This window comes from Salmo salar, chromosome 14, assembly GCF_965601325.2.
Source record: "Salmo salar chromosome 14, fSalSal1, whole genome shotgun sequence".
NCBI lineage: Eukaryota > Metazoa > Chordata > Actinopteri > Salmoniformes > Salmonidae > Salmo > Salmo salar.
This window is the reverse complement of record NC_138304.1, coordinates 86,266,734-86,285,793: the sequence shown is the minus strand read 5'-3', so window position 1 is coordinate 86,285,793 and position 19,060 is coordinate 86,266,734. Positions and strand designations below refer to the sequence as shown.

Genomic DNA, 19,060 nt, shown 5'->3' with positions numbered 1-19,060 from the left:
GTTTCTCTCTGTTCTAAGCGTATACAGTTGGCCTTTATCTTCCTTTTATGGTGAAGGAAAATGTAGAGCAGTTATTTACCAGTGTTGTCAATGGAATCTCAAACGTATATTTCCTGTATTTATTGTGAGCCGTACAGTAGGCTATAGACAGTAGAAAATAGACAGTGCCCTATAAGTGTTTACAGTGTAAAGGGAAAAACGAACAAATGTTTTATTTTTTTATTTCACCTTTCCTTTACATCAACAACAACACTTCTTAGAAAGGAAGATCCATCCATATTCGATACATTACAGAAATAAGAAAACCTACTTCATTGTATCATCCAATGATCACTTCAGATATAAGATAATGCTTGATTAACTATATGATGTTAGTCAAAAACGTAATTACCCATCAATGGTAATCAAAGTTAGGCAATCTTAAAACTGATGACACTACTGGCTCAATACCCCATGTTGACTCTGTTCCTTTACCAAGAGGTAAATACAGGTAGAGAGGGAAGATGTGAACCTATAATAAAACAAGCATAAATCAGAATGTCTTATGGTAGCCTAGCCTACAAAAATAGGATAGGCAGTAGCAATAATAGCCAATAAGTCTCTGGCCTAAATACATTTTCCATCATACCATCGATCAGTTGATAACAATATTTGTAAAAGGCTTTGAATCAAGTGTTTAGTCAGACAATAAATGATCAACTGCCGTTGGCCTGTTTCCTTTCCTTACCAAAATAGCATAAGACGGAAAACCCTCTATTTCCTTGTTTAAAAAAAATATTAGTTTATTCATAATACAAAATGATCAACAGCTTGCATTGCTACATCAAACAGAGGCGGCAGGTAGCCTAGTGGTTAGAGCGTTGGGCCGAAAAGTTGCTGGATCGAATCCCCGAGCTGACAAGTTACAAATCTGTCGTTCTGGCGCTGAACAAGGAAGTTGTTCCACGATAGGCCGTCATTGAAAATAAGAATTTGTTCTTAACTGACTTGCCGAGTTAAATAAAGGTGTAAAAAAAAGTATAGCGAAACAAAACACTATTTCCTTGTCCAGAGTTTGAAGCGTATGACTGACGTCATCGCCTCCAATATGCTGTTGTAGCCTACTGTCCACCGTGAAACTGCTCACAGAGAGCAAGATATTTCACATGTATAACAACATGAACATATAAAATGAATGGCCGAAACTGTTGGACTATAAATGACTGGTAAGTAGGCTAACTACGTTAACGGGTTTACTTCGTTTCTTATTTGGGAACATGTTGCCCTTGATCATTGGCCAAAGGCGTCTTCTGTATGGGGGACTTTTGTTAAGAAGCGCGACGCTCTGTCGGAACATAAAGACGCATCGCTTGCGGTACGGTTTTGAAAGCATAAGGACCTTATCTTTCATATCGGCGAGAGATAATTTACAAAAAACAAAACGTTAAATTGATAGACACCTATTGTAGGGTTAGGGTTCCGACACTGCCATATTACAGCGCTTGTCCACGGAAGACAGTGAGTGGACTCGCCTACCTGTGCTAACGTTAATTTGATATCTGTAACTCCAAACACTTGTGTGTAAACGAAAGACAGATGCCACAGACGTGTTGTCACTGGAAAAATAGCATCCGCTACAATTGTGCTAAAATCGGTTAACACAGTGTACAGTAAGTGTGGATTTGGTATTTTTTTTTACATTTATTTAGATTTGATTTGAAAATAGAGGGATCCATCTTTTAGATGGAGTATTTGGCTGTTTCAGCGCCAGTTCGCCCTTTAAACAGAATATGTACGGTTTTTGGACTAAGGAGTAATATATCAGTCCAACATTGGGCTAGATAACGGTTCCAAAATCTCATGAAGTCAGACTTTTAGATTTTCCGAAACTAACTTGTAGAACAAATCAAAGAAGGCAAACTCAGGTTAGTAGGATACATTTTACATGTCTCTGACACGTCTCTGGGAATGAACACCGGAGATTTCCTGAAAATACTGGAGTGGTTGACAATAGACATTATAGGCAATGATAAAATTAACCAAGACACACTAGTCCGACTTAATCAATAATCGCCGTTATCCATTGAATAGGAGTGTAGCCCAGTCGAAGTATAATACAGTAGAACTATATCAATAACAGACGTGTATTTTCTGACCAAAGTAAGGCTACTGTAAATGTACAGTGTATGAAGGAATACAATAGATAATGTATGCACATTTTCTTTAGGCTTCATTATATGATACTGACAGACATGAGCTGGGATGCTGTTAAACCATGACCACTAATTATTAGTATTTTGTGACAACTGTAAAATGAACTGATTATTCATGATATTTGTGGTGAGAACTAATACAGATGTCAATTTCAATACTAAAGTGAGATGTGATCTGTCATCAGATTGTAGTGGTTTTAAACCTAATGGTATTGATATGATTGGGGAAACCATTTTTTTATACCACTTCACACAACCAAAACTATGTTTTTTTTAAACAGGTGTGACATATGAGCACTGCCCGAAAGGGAGAGGGGGAGAGATGAACATATAAGTCAGTCCCATCCCATAGCTGTGCCCAGTCGCAGAGGTCTTCCCATGGAATGAGTTCTCTTACACAGCCCGTCTGAGCGCCACAGAGCCCCACGACACAGACGGATGGCTCTCCGCTCTGCCTGCCTTCCACAATCATCATCCACCCTATCCCATCTGTGAGAGAATGCACCCGAGTGGCACCCAATGCTCTGCCCCAGAGGAGAGCGGCAAGACCGCCACAAACCCTGGAGAGGCTCAGCTGGACTTCTACCGTAAACTGGGCTACTCCCCAGCGCAGGTCCAGACCGTGCTGCAGAAGTTTGGCCTGAACACAGACACTAACAGAATTCTGGGGGAGCTGGTGCAGACTGGAGCCAGCCCAGAAGGAATGGAGAAGGAGGGAGCCCCAACTACCATGTCTGTCCTGATTGCCAGTGGGGAGACCCTTAGTAGCCTGCCCCTCACCCCTCCATCAATTTGGGAGGAGGCAGCCAGTGAGGAGGGAGATGACCTGAAACCCATAGTGATCGATGGGAGTAATATGGCTATGAGGTGAGTAGAGAATTACATGCTGTGGGTCTGAGGGCTGGTTTCCCGGACACAGATTAAACCTAGTCCTAGATTAAAAGGGACTGCAGGTAGCGTAGCGATTGAGAATGTTGGGCCAGTAACCAAAAGGTTTCTGGTTCGAATCCCCGAGCTGACTAGATGAAAAATCGTCCGAAGTGCCCTTGAGCAAGGCACTTAACCCTAATTGCTCCTGTAAATCGCTCTGAGTAAGAGTGTCTACTTAAATGTAAAAAGCATGCTCAATGGAGATTCTTCAAAGAAAGTGCTTTTTAGTCTTGGACAAGGCTTAATCTGTCTCCGGGAAACTACCTGTGTCTTGAATTGCTGTTTGCTGGTGATAGTTATAGCAGAATGTATTATTCAGCTGTGTTTTGATAGGGTCCTGAGGATACCTAATTGGTTTGCATTGAGGAAGGTATCAGGGGTCTGTGACATCTGCATGTTATGTACATTACTGGCCACTCATCAGGACTCGTCATATCCCCACCTCCACTACTAATAAGTCTTTGAGTCAGCATTAAAGTGCTCTTCAGTTGTGAACATTACAAACAAATCAGTCGTGCTCTCAGATCTGTGCTCTAATTGCAGAAAATGGAGGGGTGGACATAATGTAGACAATCACTCTTAACGGATAATGTTCATGGAAAACACGTAGATACAGGCTTCGACCAGCCTTAATCTAATCTCTCCAGTAACTGTTTCAAGGAAGGAACTTGTGGTTTGTACTGTACCGGCAGAATTCCCCCTCCTGTCCTCAAGAACAGATCATTTCCTTATTACGCTAAACTCCTGCCCTAACCTAATAATTACGATCTAGCTAGAAGTCAGGATGGTGGTTCAGCCCTCAATATTCAGTCACTATCAGGTGACAGTCAAATTAAATAAAATTGTATTTGTCATATGCACTGATACAACAGACTTTACCGGGAAATGGTTCCTTACGAGCCCTTTTCAAAACAATGCAGAGTTAAAAATGTAAGAACATTTTCCAAAAAATAAAATGGTAACACAATAAAATAACAGTAACGAGACTATATACACAGAGTACCGGTACCTAGTCAATGTGCAGGGGTATGACGTTATATGTACATATAGGTAGGGGTAAAAGTGAATAGGCGAACAGGATAAATAATAGAGTAGCAGCGTGTGTGTGTGTGTGTGTGTGTGTGTGTGTGTGTGTGTGTGTGTGTGTGTGTGTGTGTGTGTGTGTGTGTGTGTGTGTGTGAGTCAAAATCAAATAAAATTGTATTGGTCAAACACACATGGTTAACAGATGTTATTGCGAGTGTAGCGAAATGCTTGTGCTTCTAGTTCCAACAATGCAGCAATATCTAACAAGTAATATCTAACAATTCCACAACAAATACCTAATACACACAAATCTAAGTAAGGAATGGAATAAGAATATATAAATATATGGATGAACAATGTCAGAGCGGCGTAGGCTAAGATGCAATAGATAGTATACAATATATACATATGAGATGAGTAATGCAAGATATGTAAACATTATTAAAGTGGTCAATGGTTACAAGTCTGTATGTAGGCAGAAGCCTCTCAGTGCTAGTGATGGCTGTTTCACAGTCTGATGGCCTTGAAATAGAAGCTGTTTTTCAGTCTCTCAGTCCCAGCTTTGATGCATCCGTACTGACCTCGCCTTCTGGATGATAGCGGGGTGAACACGTAGTGGCTCGGGTGGTTGTTGTCCTTGATCTTTTTGGCCCTCCTGTGACATTGGGTGCTGTAGGTGTCTTGGAGGGCAGGTAGTTTGCGTGTGTGTTGGTGTGTTACTGTAGTATGTGTGTGTGGGTAGAGTCCAGTGAGTGTGAATAGAGCCGGTGCAAGAGACTCAGTGCAAATAAAAAGGGGGTCAAAGCAAGTAGTCATGGTAGCCATTTGATTAACTGTTCAGCAGTCTTATGGCTTGGGGGTAAAAGCTGTTCAGGAACCTTTTGGTCCCAGACTTGGCACTCCGGTACTGCTTGCCGTGCGGTAGCAGAGAGAACAGTCTATGACTTGCGTGGCTGGAGTTAGTCTGGAGGAAGCCTCAACCTTTTCTCTCACTCCCCCATCCACAGCTCCTCGGTCTTCTTTGGCCTCCTTCCCACTTTGATACACACTCACACCCGTACAGGCACATCTCTCCCTTATTGCTCAGGTATGCAAATCTGAGCATGCAAATCAGATCAGTCTAACAGGAACAGGCCGAATTGCATTGTATTTACTGCCTGTCCTTTGATGTGGATAATACATGTACAGTGCGGTCGGAAAGTATTCAGACCCCTTGACTTTTTCCACATTTTGTTATGTTACAGCCTTATTCTAAAATGGATGACATAAATTGTTTTCCTCATCAATCTACACACAATACCCCATGATGACAAAACAATAACAGGTTTTTAGAAATGTTTGCAAATGTATAAAAAAATAATGAAATGCCTTATTTACATACGTGTTAACCTGTCTGGGCTAGGGGGCAGTATTTTCACGGCCGGATGAAAAACGTACCCAATTTAAACAGGTTACTACTCTGGCCCAGAAACTAGAATATGCATATTATTAGTAGATTTTGATAGAAAACACTCTGTAGTTTCTCTAACTGTTTGAATGGTGTCTGTGAGTATAACAGAACTCATATGGCAGGCAAAAACCTGAGAAAAATCCAAGCAGGAAGTGGAAAGTCTGAGAATTGTAGTTCTTCTTTTGATTCTCTATCGAAACTACAGTGTCTGTGGGGTGACGTTGCACTTCCTAAGGCTTCCATTGGCTGTCAACAGCCTTCAGAAAGTGGTTTGAGCATTCTCCTGTCACTGGGAAGATAATAGGAGCTCAGTTTCTGAGTGGACTGCCTGGCAACAAAGGGATTGGATATGCGCCGTCACACGAGGGCGCCGTTCCTTCTTTTTCTTCTTGAATGAATATGCTATTGTCCGGTTGGAATATTATCGCAATTTTACGTAAAAAATACCATAAAGATTGATTTTAAACAGCGTTTGACATGCTTCTAAGTACGGTAATGGAACATTTTGACTTTTCGTCTCTGGTTCCATGCTCGCGCGTTATGCCTTTGGATAAGTGATCTGTACGCACGAACAAAACGGAGGTATTTGTAAATAAATATAGATTATTTCGAACAAAAACAACATTTGTTGTGGAAGTAGCAGTCCTGGGAGTGCATTCTGACGAAGATCAGCAAAGGTAAGACAATATTTCTAATACTAATTCTGAGTTTAGGTTGCCCTGAACTTGGCGGGTGTCTGTATAGCTCGCCGTGATGGCTGAGCTATGTACTCAGAATATTGAAAAATGTGCTTTCTCCGTAAAGCTATTTTAAAATCTGACACAGTGGTTGCATCCAGGAGTAGTCTATCTATAATTCTTTAAACAATTGTTATATATTTTATCAATGTTTATGATGAGTATTTTTGTAAATTGATGTGCACATTCACCGGACGTTTTGGTGGGAATACATTTTCTGAACATCACGCGCCAATGTAAAATGCTGTTTTTGGATATAAATATGAACTTTATCGAACAAAACATACATGTATTGTGTAACATGATGTCCTAGGAGTGTCATCTGATGAAGATCGTCAAAGGTTAGTGCTTCATTTAGCTGTGTTTTGGGTTTTATTGACACATGTCCTTGCTTGGAAAATGGCTGTGATTATTTTTGTCTATGTACTCTCCTAACATAATCTAATGTTTTGCTTTTGCTGTAAAGCCTTTTTGAAATCGGACAATGTGGTTACATCAAGGAGAAGTGTATGTTTGAGAAAGTTGAATTATGACATTTTGTTGTTTTTGAATTTTCCGTCCTGATATTTCACTGGCTGTGTCCCGCAGGTGGCTAGCGTCCCATGTAGCCCATAGAAGTTAAGACCCTATGCTATGAGAAATGGAGCTTAGGTGCATCCAATTTCCACTGATCATCCTTGAGCTGTTTCTACAACTTGATTGGAGTCCACCTGTGGTAAATTCAATATATTTGGAAAGGCACACACCTGTCTATATAAAGTCCCACAGTTGACATTACATGCTAGAGCAAAAACCAAGCTCCGAGACAGGATTGTGTTGAGGCACAGATCTGGGGAAGGTTACCAAAAAAATGTCTGTAGCATTGAAGGTCCCCAAGAACAGTGGCCTCCATCATTCTTAAAATATAAGAAGTTTGGAACCACCAAGACTCTTCCTAGAGCCGGCCGCACTGCCAAACTGGGCAATTGGTGAGAAGGGCCTTGGTCAGGGAGGTGTGCAAGAACCCGATGGTCACTCTGACAGACCTCCAGAGTTCCTCTGTGAAGATGGGAGGACCTTCCAGAAGTACAACCATCTCTGCAGCACTCCACCAATTAAGCCCTGCATAGTAGAGTGGTCAGACGGAAGCCAGTCAGGCTAGTCAGGATCTAGGGAAAGATGAACGGAGCAAAGTAAAGAGAGATCCTTGATGAAAACCTGCTCCAGGACAACAACCCTAAGCACACAGCCAAGACGACGCAGGAGTGGCTTCGGGACAAGTCTCAATGTCCTTAAGTGGCCCAGCCAGAGCCTGGACTTGAACCCGATCGAACATCTCTGGAGAGACCTGAAAATAGCTGTGCTACGACGCTCCCCATTCAACCTGACAGAGCTTGAAAGGATCTGCAGAGAACAATGGGAGAAACTCACCAAATTTTGGTGTGCCAAGCTTGTAGCGTCATACATAAAAACACTTTAATTGCTGTAGACACCTGAAACCCCACCTCTTTAAGGAATACCTGGGATAGGATATAGTAATCCTTCTAACCCCCCCCCCCAAAAAAGATATAGATGTACTATTGTAAAGTGGTTGTTCCACTGGATATCATAAGGTGAATGCACCAATTTGTAAGTCGCTCTGGATAAGAGCGTCTGCTAAATGACGTAAATGTAAAATGTAAATGCTGTCAAAGGCGGAAGACACATTTCAGTTGAATGCATTCAGTTGTACAACTGACTAGGTATACCCTTTCCGTTTCCCAAAGGTGCTTCGACAAAGTACTCAGTAAAGGACCTAAATACTTTTTTTGTACAATTTTTAATCCATTTTAGAATAAGAAATACTTTCAGAATGCACTGTATACATTTACCAGTGCAACAGTCAATCTTTACCATAACACGTTTTTGTTAAAGGTAGACTCAGCGATATGACGTAGATGCAGAAAGTAAACGGCATAGTGTAGGGCCCCATAAAATATTTTTGGGGTCTGATTCTGTAATTTTCCAGGTTTAAATTTTCCCCTGCGTTTTCAGGTTTTTGCTCTCAAGATTACACTTTATTAATAGAAACTCCAATTTAGTTATTTTTCTAAGTTCACAATTCTTCTACCACATCAGGAGACCACTTTTGAAGTCTGGTAAAAAATGTAAAATAAATGTAATTTTTATTTTTGGGTATAGTTACCCTTTAATTCCAGTGCTCACCTAGCAAGACGCTGTTGTTTAGCTGTGTTTATGTGCGCACATATGGTACGGTTTGCCAAGTAAATACCCAATGGATTGATACAAATAGTCATGATCATTCTGCTAGGTAAGCAAGCATAGGCAACTTTGTAGTTAACATTTAATTGAGAAGGTTTTTGGGAAAGCCTTTCCATCTACTTTTCATTAGCATCATCAGCGGGAATTCTCATTGCCTCTTCAGAAAGTTAGGAAATACGAATCACTGATGCATTCTGTTCCTGTCTTATGATAAACTTCAGCAAATTACCTCATTTTCCGTACTAAGTTCAATAGATTTTTGAATATTGTTGAATTCTGTGTTAATGTCTGGATTCCGTGATTCCGTCCATGTTCTCTGCATCACGGATTTTATAGGGCCCTAATAGTGGGACAATTCCACAACAACTAAGAGCATTGAAGAGCGAGACTCAACTTCTCTGCTGTTTTGGTCCCTTGACTACCACCAAAGACAGTACAGTTTGAACATAGGCATAAACTGCTTCGCCAATAGAAATCATAGATCATGCTTATAGGCAATGTCATGGTGACGTTGGCTAGCTAAGTTCAGCTGCACATATGCAGGTCATCAAATTAAAGGCACTTAATGTGTTAGTTTGTCAATTTCACGAGGTTGGAGTAATAACATGTTCAAATACTTAAGACATTGGCTCGAATCTAGGTTGTGCCTTTTTATATTTCAAGAAAGTTAACTAAGAATTGTTTTACTTATTGACTTCCAAAACCATGGCCTGGTCTGCTTGGTTTCCTTCGCAAGCGTATCTGGAAGTCTCATGAAGTTGCGCCTCTGGGTTTGGAAACTCTGTGCTACCATGCTGTAACAGCATGAAGCGAATCTGTGCACATGTGCTGATACTGTGTGAGAGCGAAGTCTTACACGGAACCCAAACCGGCTGTGCGCGTTCGCCATCGTGCATACATTTATTTTGTCCCCCTACACCAAACGCGATCACGACACGTAGGTTAAAATATCAAAACAAACTGAACCAATTACGTTCATTTGGGGACAGGTCAAAAAGCATTAAACAGTTATGGCAATTTAGCTAGCTAGCTTGCACTTGCTAGCTAATTTCTCCTATTTAGCTAGCTTGCTGTTGCTAGCTAATTTGTCCTGGGATATAAACATTAGGTTGTTATTTTACGTGAAAATGCACAAGGTCCTCTACTCTGACAATTAATCCACACATAAAATGGTCAACCAAATCGTTTTTAGTCATCTCTCCTCCTTCCAGGCTTTTTCATCTTTGAACGTATATGGTGATTGGCATTTAAACTTTCATAGTATTACCACGACAACCGGCAACACAGTTCGTCTTTCAATCACCCACGTGGGTATAACCAATGAGGAGATGGCACGTGGGTACCTGCTTCTATAAACCAATGAGGAGATGGGAGAGGCAGGACTTGCAGCGCGATCTGCGTCAGAAATAGGAATGACTTCTATTTTAGCCCTTGGCAACGCAGACACTCGTGAGAAGTGTGGGTGCAATAATTGAATAACATAGCGTTGCAAAATACATTTAGGAATCTATCGCATGCGACACGAGAGGTGTGGTCAGCCTATTACATCTCGCTAATCTCAATATCTGTGGTGCTGCTCGTGGCAACGTAATTTTGCTGAGTCTATCTTTAAAGCCTAAAAATTACACATTACCAGTCAAATCCATTTTACCACTAGATATTTGGTTTAGGACCTACTATCCAGATTGTTGTTGTGGTGGTGTACCTAGTTGGTGGGTAGTCTACCGTGAGACAAGTGCACATTTTATTTGTGTGTACACAAATTATTCATTTGCAATGCAAATGCTGTAATTGTTTGTAGCTAAGTGTTTTCACCTGAAAAAGTACTGTTATAGTCATTGCGGACCCACTCTCAAGCAATGCTGTTTATTGATATAGCACTAGAGGTACAGTCTGCGTCACATCACACCCTATTACAAATCACACCCTATTCCCTATATAGTGCACTTATATTGACCAGAGTCATAGGCACTATGTAGGTTATAGGGTGCCACTTACCCTGACCACACAAATAAGTCATTGCGAACATGATTTGTTTGCTTGCTCAACAGTTTATTTTTATTGCCCCTCTGTTGTAGCCACGGAAACAAGGAAGTGTTTTCCTGCCTGGGAATCCAGCTGGCTGTGAACTTCTTCCTGGACAGGGGTCATACTGATATCACTGTGTTTGTTCCCTCATGGAGGAAGGAGCAGCCCAGACCAGATGTCTCCATCACAGGTAGAATGTCGGGAATACACCACACAGGGCCCAATGTCTACTTCCTTTTCTGTATCACACAACAGCCCTCATTGTAGCCTATGTAATCCAGTAGATTTCCTCCTAAATACATATAGTGGGTGGACATTTTGTTTTAGGCACTCAATGGAATTTTGAGTTTGTGCTTTTTTTAATCAGAGATGGCACATAGAGAAAATTATATAATACCTTCAGTGGTGTAAAGTACTGTAAAGTAAAAACACTAAGTACTACTTAAGGAGTTTTTGGGGTATCTGTGCTTAAGAATTTATATTTTTGACAACTTAATTTTACTCCACTACATTCTTAAAGAAAATAATGTACTTTTTACTCTGTACATTTTCCCTGACCCACAAAAGTATTTGTTACATTTTGGATGCTTAGCAGGACAGGAAAATGGTCCAATTCACACAGTTATCAAGATCCTGGTCATCACTACTGCTTCTAATCTGGCGGACTCACTAAACACACATGCTTTGTTTGTAAATGATGTTGGAGTGTGCCCCTGGCTATCTGAAGAAAAAAAAGAAAGGAAATCATGCCATTTTGGTTTGCTTAATATAAGGAATGTGAAATAATTTTTACTTTGAATCGATAAGTATATTTTAGCAATTACATTTACATTTGATACTTAAGTATATTTAAAACCAAATACTTTTAGACTTTTACCCGAGTAGTTTTTTTACTGGTTGACTTTTACTAGAGTTATTTTCTATTAAGGTATCTTTTACTTTTACTCAAGTATGACAATTGGGTACTTTTTCTACTACTGAATACCTTATGGGATATATTGACTGCAGGAAATGTGCATACAATCTCAATGATTGAGTAGAGAGTGTCTCTTTGGTCAGGAAAGGTAAAACATTTGTGTTTGAGCAAGAAACAATTTGCCATTTGGCCTTGGCCTTTGTCAGTTACGGAACTTGAGGCAAAAAACTTGGGCACGAAAACGGATTAGGGTTCAATGTGATGCAACTCCCCTACTCTTGGTGAGAGCAGTGTAGAGAGCGGGAGGGGAAAACCTGACACAGATACAGTATTTTTTTTGTTTCCAAATTGCAACCCGTGCTGAACTTTATCTCCAAACCACCTCTTATTCATCTGATTAAATTAGGAACTTTTCTCAACATCGTTATTACTTCCGGCAGTAGCACATAAACATTGTCCTCTCACGATGAGCTGCTGCTGTGATGACAGGATGCTTGGCTTGGCTGACTTACAGTAACTGTTATTGCCATAGCCAATTATCCTCATGCTTAATCAATTGCCAATTTATGCCAAAAGCCAGCTATATCGTGTATGCTCAAATGTTTATGATGTCGCAAACACATATATATATATATATATATATATATATATATATATATATATATATATATATATATATATATATATATATATATATATATATTCATATAGATAGTGTTCAATTGAGTTTAATTGAAAGATGTAAAATATCTGAGGCTCCTCAATTAAACTTTGTCCTTTTAATATGTGTGTGCCAAATATCATATCAACGTTGAGCATACATGCTATAGCCTCCACACTATCAGAGCATCTTAGTTGCTCGAGTTCCAATAAAGTTTGTCAACAAAGGATGACATGTTTCCCCCAGGAGAGAGAGAACATGAGAGAAAGTAAAGTGTTGTGAAGAATTTGTTGCCTGGTGAAAAAAAAATCTTACATAAAGATCAGGGGGAAACAAGTGAATTAGTATGTGAATGCATGATTGATCTTAATTAATACTTAATTGATGATTAACTAATTTAATGGTTATCTAACGTTAATACACTGCTCAAAAAAAGAAAGGGAACACTTAAACAACACAATGTAACTCCAAGTCAATCACACTTCTGTGAAATCAAACTGTCCACTTAGGAAGCAACACTGATTGACAATAAATTTCACATACTGTTGTGCAAATGGAATAGACAACAGGTGGAAATTATAGGCAATTAGCAAGACACCCCCAATAAAGAAGTGGTTCTGCAGGTGGGGACCACAGACCACTTCTCAGTTCCTATGCTTCCTGGCTGATGTTTTGGTCACTTTTGAATGCTGGCGGTGCTTTCACTCTAGTGGTAGCATGAGACGGAGTCTACAACCCACACAAGTGGCTCAGGTAGTGCAGCTCATCCAGGATGGCACATCAATGCGAGCTGTGGCAAGAAGGTTTGCTGTGTCTGTCAGCGTAGTGTCCAGAGCATGGAGGCGCTACCAGGAGACAGGCCAGTACATCAGGAGATGTGGAGGAGGCCGTAGGAGGGCAACAACCCAGCAGCAGGACCGCTACCTCTGCCTTTGTGCAAGGAGGAGCAGGAGAAGCACTGCCAGAGCCCTGCAAAATGACCTCCAGCAGGCCACAAATGTGCATGTGTCTGCTCAAACGGTCAGAAACAGACTCCATGAGAGTGGTATGAGGGCCCGACGTCCACAGGTGGGGGTTGTGCTTACAGCCCAACACCGTGCAGGACGTTTGGCATTTGCCAGAGAACACCAAGATTGGCAAATTCGCCACTGGCGCCCTGTGCTCTTCACAGATGAAAGCAGGTTTACACTGAGCACGTGACAGACGTGACAGAGTCTGGAGACGCCGTGGAGAACGTTCTGCTGCCTGCAACATCCTCCAGCATGACCGGTTTGGCGGTGGGTCAGTCATGGTGTGGGGTGGCATTTCTTTGGGGAGCCGCACAGCCCTCCATGTGCTCGCCAGAGGTAGCCTGACTGCCATTAGGTACCGAGATGAGATCCTCAGACCCCTTGTGAGACCATATGCTGGTGCGGTTGGCCCTGGGTTCCTCCTAATGCAAGACAATGCTAGACCTCATGTGGCTGGAGTGTGTCAGCAGTTCCTGCAAGAGGAAGGCATGGATGCTATGGACTGGCCCGCCCGTTCCCCAGACCTGAATCCAATTGAGCACATCTGGGACATCATGTCTCACGCCATCCACCAACGCCACGTTGCACCACAGACTGTCCAGGAGTTGGCGGATGCTTTAGTCCAGGTCTGGGAGGAGATCCCTCAGGAGACCATCCGCCACCTCATCAGGAGCATGCCCAGGCGTTGTAGGGAGGTCATACAGGCACGTGGAGGCCACACACACTACTGAGCCTCATTTTGAATTGTTTTAAGGACATTACATCAAAGTTGGATCAGCCTGTAGTGTGGTTTTCCACTTTAATTTTGAGTGTGACTCCAAATCCAGACCTCCATGGGTTGATAAATTGGATTTCCATTGATTATTTTTGTGTGATTTTGTTGTCAGCACATTCAACTATGTAAAGAAAAAAGTATTTAATAAGATTATTTCTTTAATTCAGATCTAGGATGTGTTGTTTAGGTGTTCCCTTAATTTTTTTGAGCAGTATATTTTTCTCTACTCTAAAGATCAACACATTTTGCGTGAGCTGGAGAGAAAGAAAATCATGGTGTTCACCCCTTCACGGCGTGTAGCGGGCAAACGTGTGGTCTGCTACGACGATCGCTTCATCGTCAAGCTGGCGTACGAGTCAGACGGTGTCATCGTGTCCAACGACACATACCGTGACCTTCAGGGCGAGAGACAGGAGTGGAAGCGCTTCATCGAGGAGAGGCTGCTCATGTACTCGTTTGTCAATGACAAGTAAGTCTTGTGGTAGCTTATTATTAACCCTGAAATGCACACACTGGATTAATAACTCATGTTTTAACTGATAATGCAGTTGTTACAGTTCTATAACTTTCATGAATGAGACATTATAAATGCTTATGAATGTTTATAACTATTAATATATGCAAATTATGCATTATTGTTTAGTATACATTAGCCACAGTGTAGTATGAATCTAAACTCTACTCCCCCTCTCTCAGGTTCATGCCCCCTGATGACCCCCTGGGTCGCCATGGTCCTACCCTGGAGAACTTTGTACGGAAGGTTCCTCGGTTACCACGCAAACAGCCATGTCCTTACGGTAAGATCACATCTCTACTTGGGTCATCCTGTGGTTGACCTTACATTTGGGTGGGGGGAACATTTCCAAATCATTATTAACCAATGGACACAAATACTGTAATAAATGTACTGTACTGTATGTGCTTAAACTCAGCGGTACTAATTAACTCTTGTTTATATTTCATGAATCCAGGAAGGAAATGCACTTACGGAATAAAGTGTAAATTCTACCACCCGGAGCGAGTCAACCAATCCAATCGCTCTTTGGCTGACGAGCTGCGGGAGAAGGCCAAGCTGCCCTTGTCACCACAGAAACACCCCACCACAGGTCCTGGACTTGCCTATGGCCTTTCCCTGGAGGAGGAGATGGCTCAGAAACTGACCGTAGAACAGTGGAAGGGCTCCTTGAAGAAAGGCCTCACCACTGAGAATGTTCTTCTTCTCAAGGGAGGCCATCGCGCCAGCTGGAGGTCCCCAGCTAAGGCCAGCACCAACCGACATTCCCTGACCGACCTGGAGTCAGCCCTGGCCAGTGGCTCTCAAGAGAGGCTAGATTCTGGGCTGGGCTCCTTCGAGAGCCAGGCATCTGACCCCTCTAGAAACCACTGTGATCACTATGGCAACGCTGGGTACAGGAACTGCCAGTCTCAGTCCGCCCCCAGTATGAAACAACAACGCTGTTCTCTCCCTAGCAACCTGCCTTGTAGCTGCTGCTCCCATGCTCCTCAGCCTTCACTGGGCCCCAGTGCAGGATACCAACAACACCACAGCCCACACCATAGAATGGGCCCAGCCAGCACCCACAACCCAGACATGATGACCTACTACCCCCCTTGTTACCCCAACTATGGAACACCAATGTATCCAGTTAGTATGCATCAGTACAGCCACCCCAGTGACTTCCAACAGCAGGGCAGGGTCCACCGTTCACAGCAGACCTTCTGGTCGGACCCGTTCGGGACTTATCCTCAGACTCTCCATAGCATTGCTCAGGTGGAGCAGCAGAGACACTGGCCCCCTGCCCGGACACAGCCGAGCCCCCATGGGGAGGGCAGGGAGAGGGAGGACGGCAGGGAGAGGGAGGATGTCAGGAAGAAGCTGCTGGCCATCTTTAATGGCCGTCTGGTGGACAGGGCCATGGACATGTTCCCCCATCTCATGGACCCACAGAGACTGGCTGCTGAGATCCTCACCCTGAGATCCTCTCAGGGCCTGTGATTGGCTCGTTGCTCTGAGATGGAGGGATTTGTAGTTTTTTTCAGCTGAAAGAGTCTCTCTTGAAAAACTGTCCAAGCTACTGTAAAGATCTGTGTTTCCACTTTAGGGAAACATTGATCTTCCTACTGTATTTGCTTTGCCAAATGTGTTCTTGCCAAGTGTTTCAGGAACTAGGTCGCTTATATTGCCTCTAACATAAAACCGGAGGCAATTGATTGTTGATGCAAGTTGTATCTATTTAATAAATCTTTCTAGACCCTTGAATGTATTCGATGGGTAAAAGTAATGTATTTGAGGAGCAATATTCTTACAGAATGCATGTACATAGGCCTTAGGGCACTAATATAGACACATGTATCAAGATGAATTATGGCAAAAAGAGTTATCGGCACAGTGTGCCATAATGGTGGTCACAGCTAACTGTCTAGTACGGTAGTGAAGTAGATGCTCTATGGGTCAAGTTCATTGAATAACATTAATGTCCAGAGAAGAAGTATAATTGCATTCTTAATAAAAAAATACCTCCTATAATACAAAAACATACAAAATAGATCTAAAGTCAATAGAAATAGACCAGTATAATATTTTTTGCCATTTCCACTATCTACTTTGTATTCATACTGTGTGCAGCAATGTGAGAGCAGATGGCTTGTGTATTATTGTTATAATTTCAGATCGTTGTTTAGTGCCCCGCTACGATGCATTCGGAAAGTATTCAGACCCCTTCCCCTTTTCCACATTTTGTTACGTTACAGCCTTATTCTAAAATTGATTAAATAAATGTTTTCCTCATAAATCTACACACAATAAACAATAATGACAGAGCAAAAACAGGTTTTTAGAAAAATATGCAAATTTATGAAACAAAAAAACAGATACCTTATTTACATCAGTATTCAGACCCTTTGCTATGAGACTCGCAATTGAGCTCAGGTGCATCCTGTTTCCATTGATTATCCTTGTTGTTTCTACAACTTGATTGGAGTCCACCTGTGGTAAATTCAATTGATTGGACATGATTTGGAAAGGCACATACCTCTCTAGGTAAGGTCCAACAGTTGACAGTGCATGTCAGAGAAAAAACCAAGCCATGAGGTCAAAGGAATTGTCCATAGAGCTCCGAGAAAAGATTGTGTCGAGGCACAGATCTGGGGAAGGGTACCAAAAAATGTCTTCAGCATTGAAGGTCCCCAAGAACACAGTGGCCTCCATCATTCTTCAATGGAAGTAGTTTGGAACCACCAAGACTTCCTAGAGCTGGTTGCCCCTGTCAAACTGAACAATCGGGGGAGAAGGGCCTTGGTCAGGGAGGTGGCCGAGAACCCGATGGTCACTCTAACAGAGTTCCTCTGTGGAGATGGGAGAACCTTCCAGAAGGACAACCATCTCTGTAGCACTCCACCAATCAAGCCTTTATGTTAGTGGCCAGACGCAAACCACTCCTCAGTAAAAGGCACATGACAGCCCTTTTGGAGTTTGCCAAAAGGCACCTGAAGACTCTCAGACCATGAGAAACAAGATTCTCTGGTCTGATGAAACCAAGATTGAAGTCTTTAGCCTGAATGCCAAGTTCACGACTGGAGGAAACCTGGCACCATCCCTACGGTGAAGCGTGGTGGGAGACTGGGAGACTAGTCAGGATCCAGGGGGAAATTAATGAAGCAAAGTATAGAGTGATCCTTGATGAAAACCTACCCCATAGTGCTCAGGACCTCAGACTGAGGTGCAGGTTCACCTTCCAACAGGACAACGACCCTAAACACAAAGCCACGCTGGAGTGGCTTCGGGACAAGTCTCAATGTCCTTAAGTGGCCCAGCCAGAGCCTGGACTTGAACCCGATCGAACATCTCTCGAGACCTGAAAATAGCTGTACAGGAATTTAATCCACTTTAGAATAAGGCTGTAAAGTAATAATGTGGGGTCTGAATAGTTTCTGAATGCGTAGTAGGTCTTAATTAGCTGCCAAGGTAGTTTTTTAAATATTCTTCAGTGTGCATGGAGTTATGGTGTGGATACAGGCAATTAATAATTGCAGTTTTCGTATCAAGAACTGAGATGGGTTAGATAATGCACAGTGTGACCCAATAGCAACACCGAGACATGAAGTGATGAAAGAAACAAAACAGCCTAAACAGATGGAATCTGATGTGGAGTATCAGAATGAAATGTTATTAATTAGTCTGTGATAGTATATCTCCCCAAATGTTTATAATGTTTTAGACAAACCTTTACAGATGAAACATGATTTGACAATGGATAATATGTAGGAAAGTTATTTTGTTTTGTCACAGTTTTGGTAGTGGTACTGATAAGCCTTCATCTTTTGGGGGAGTTGTAAGTCTTTCTACTGCAATACTTCTCTTGTGACTCACTGTGCTGTGAGCTGTTCATACGTGCTATTCACTGCTATTATTACTGATGGGAAAATATAATGGTTATTTTGAGAAGGAGGAAATTCACCGAACTGCTGTTGTGGAGAGAAGCAGGGGTTTAATAAATTCATGACTAATTTTGAGGAAATGAGGCCAGAAAACGAAAGGTTGCTGACTTGCCTAGTTTAATAAAGGTTAAATAAAAAATAAAATATTGACTAGGTCGCTTGTCAATACACACACACACTTTTTCTCTTGACGAGGAACTAGCCCAGGGGTGTTTTTTAATCAAACTCAACTGTTATTTTTTTTCAGTGATGAAAATATGGATGTCTCAGGGTGGGGTATTCAAAATCTCCTGAATGTTTTGGCAAATGTCAGGTAAAAAAAAAAAAACTTTCTGACCACTTCTGCCATGGGCACATATTTATGGATGGTTTAGTTCAAATTAAAGGTTCAGTCAAAAAATGACTGAAAACATATGTAACGACCCTATTGTGAGCCAGTTTTTCCCGTTGTGTAATATCTAAATGGGGCGCCAGGGGTGTTTTTTGGTTTTTTGGAAAAACAATGAAGGAAGTAGATCTCTGACAGTGAAATGACTCTACTGTTCTCTCCAATCATTCAATACACCTCACTTTAATTACATATATACTGCTCAAAAAAATAAAGGGAACACTTAAACAACACATCCTAGATCTGAATGAAAGAAATAATCTTATTAA

The 19,060-nt window shown here is 41.8% G+C and overlaps 1 protein-coding gene across 2 annotated transcripts; it reads left to right on the top strand.

Moving 5' to 3' along the window:
* Window positions 1-993: 993 nt before the first annotated feature.
* zc3h12ab (zinc finger CCCH-type containing 12Ab) lies at window positions 994-18,836 on the top strand. Of its 2 annotated transcripts, none has more exons than XM_014142650.3 (6): window positions 994-1,205; window positions 2,474-3,059; window positions 10,655-10,794; window positions 14,201-14,435; window positions 14,663-14,763; window positions 14,938-18,835. In XM_014142650.3, exons 2-6 carry the CDS (start codon window positions 2,692-2,694, stop codon window positions 15,960-15,962), a joined length of 1,869 nt encoding a protein of 622 aa, XP_013998125.2. In that variant the 5' UTR covers window positions 994-1,205; window positions 2,474-2,691; the 3' UTR covers window positions 15,963-18,835. The 2 variants fall into 2 exon arrangements, with proteins under 2 accessions (XP_013998125.2, XP_045550793.1); XM_045694837.2 differs by lacking the exon at window positions 994-1,205 and adding an exon at window positions 1,265-1,649 and having other exon boundaries at window positions 14,938-18,836.
* Window positions 18,837-19,060: the final 224 nt, after the last annotated feature.

What these genes read in the sequence shown, in the direction of transcription:
- zc3h12ab (XM_045694837.2), top strand. Translation starts at nt 2,692, where the DNA reads ATGCACCCGAGTGGCACCCAATGCTCTGCCCCAGAGGAGAGCGGCAAG. An exon ending in GGGAGTAATATGGCTATGAG is followed by an intron (nt 3,060 to 10,654) that starts GTGAGTAGAGAA and finishes CCTCTGTTGTAG; the next exon opens with CCACGGAAACAAGGAAGTGT. An exon ending in ACCAGATGTCTCCATCACAG is followed by an intron (nt 10,795 to 14,200) that starts GTAGAATGTCGG and finishes TCTACTCTAAAG; the next exon opens with ATCAACACATTTTGCGTGAG.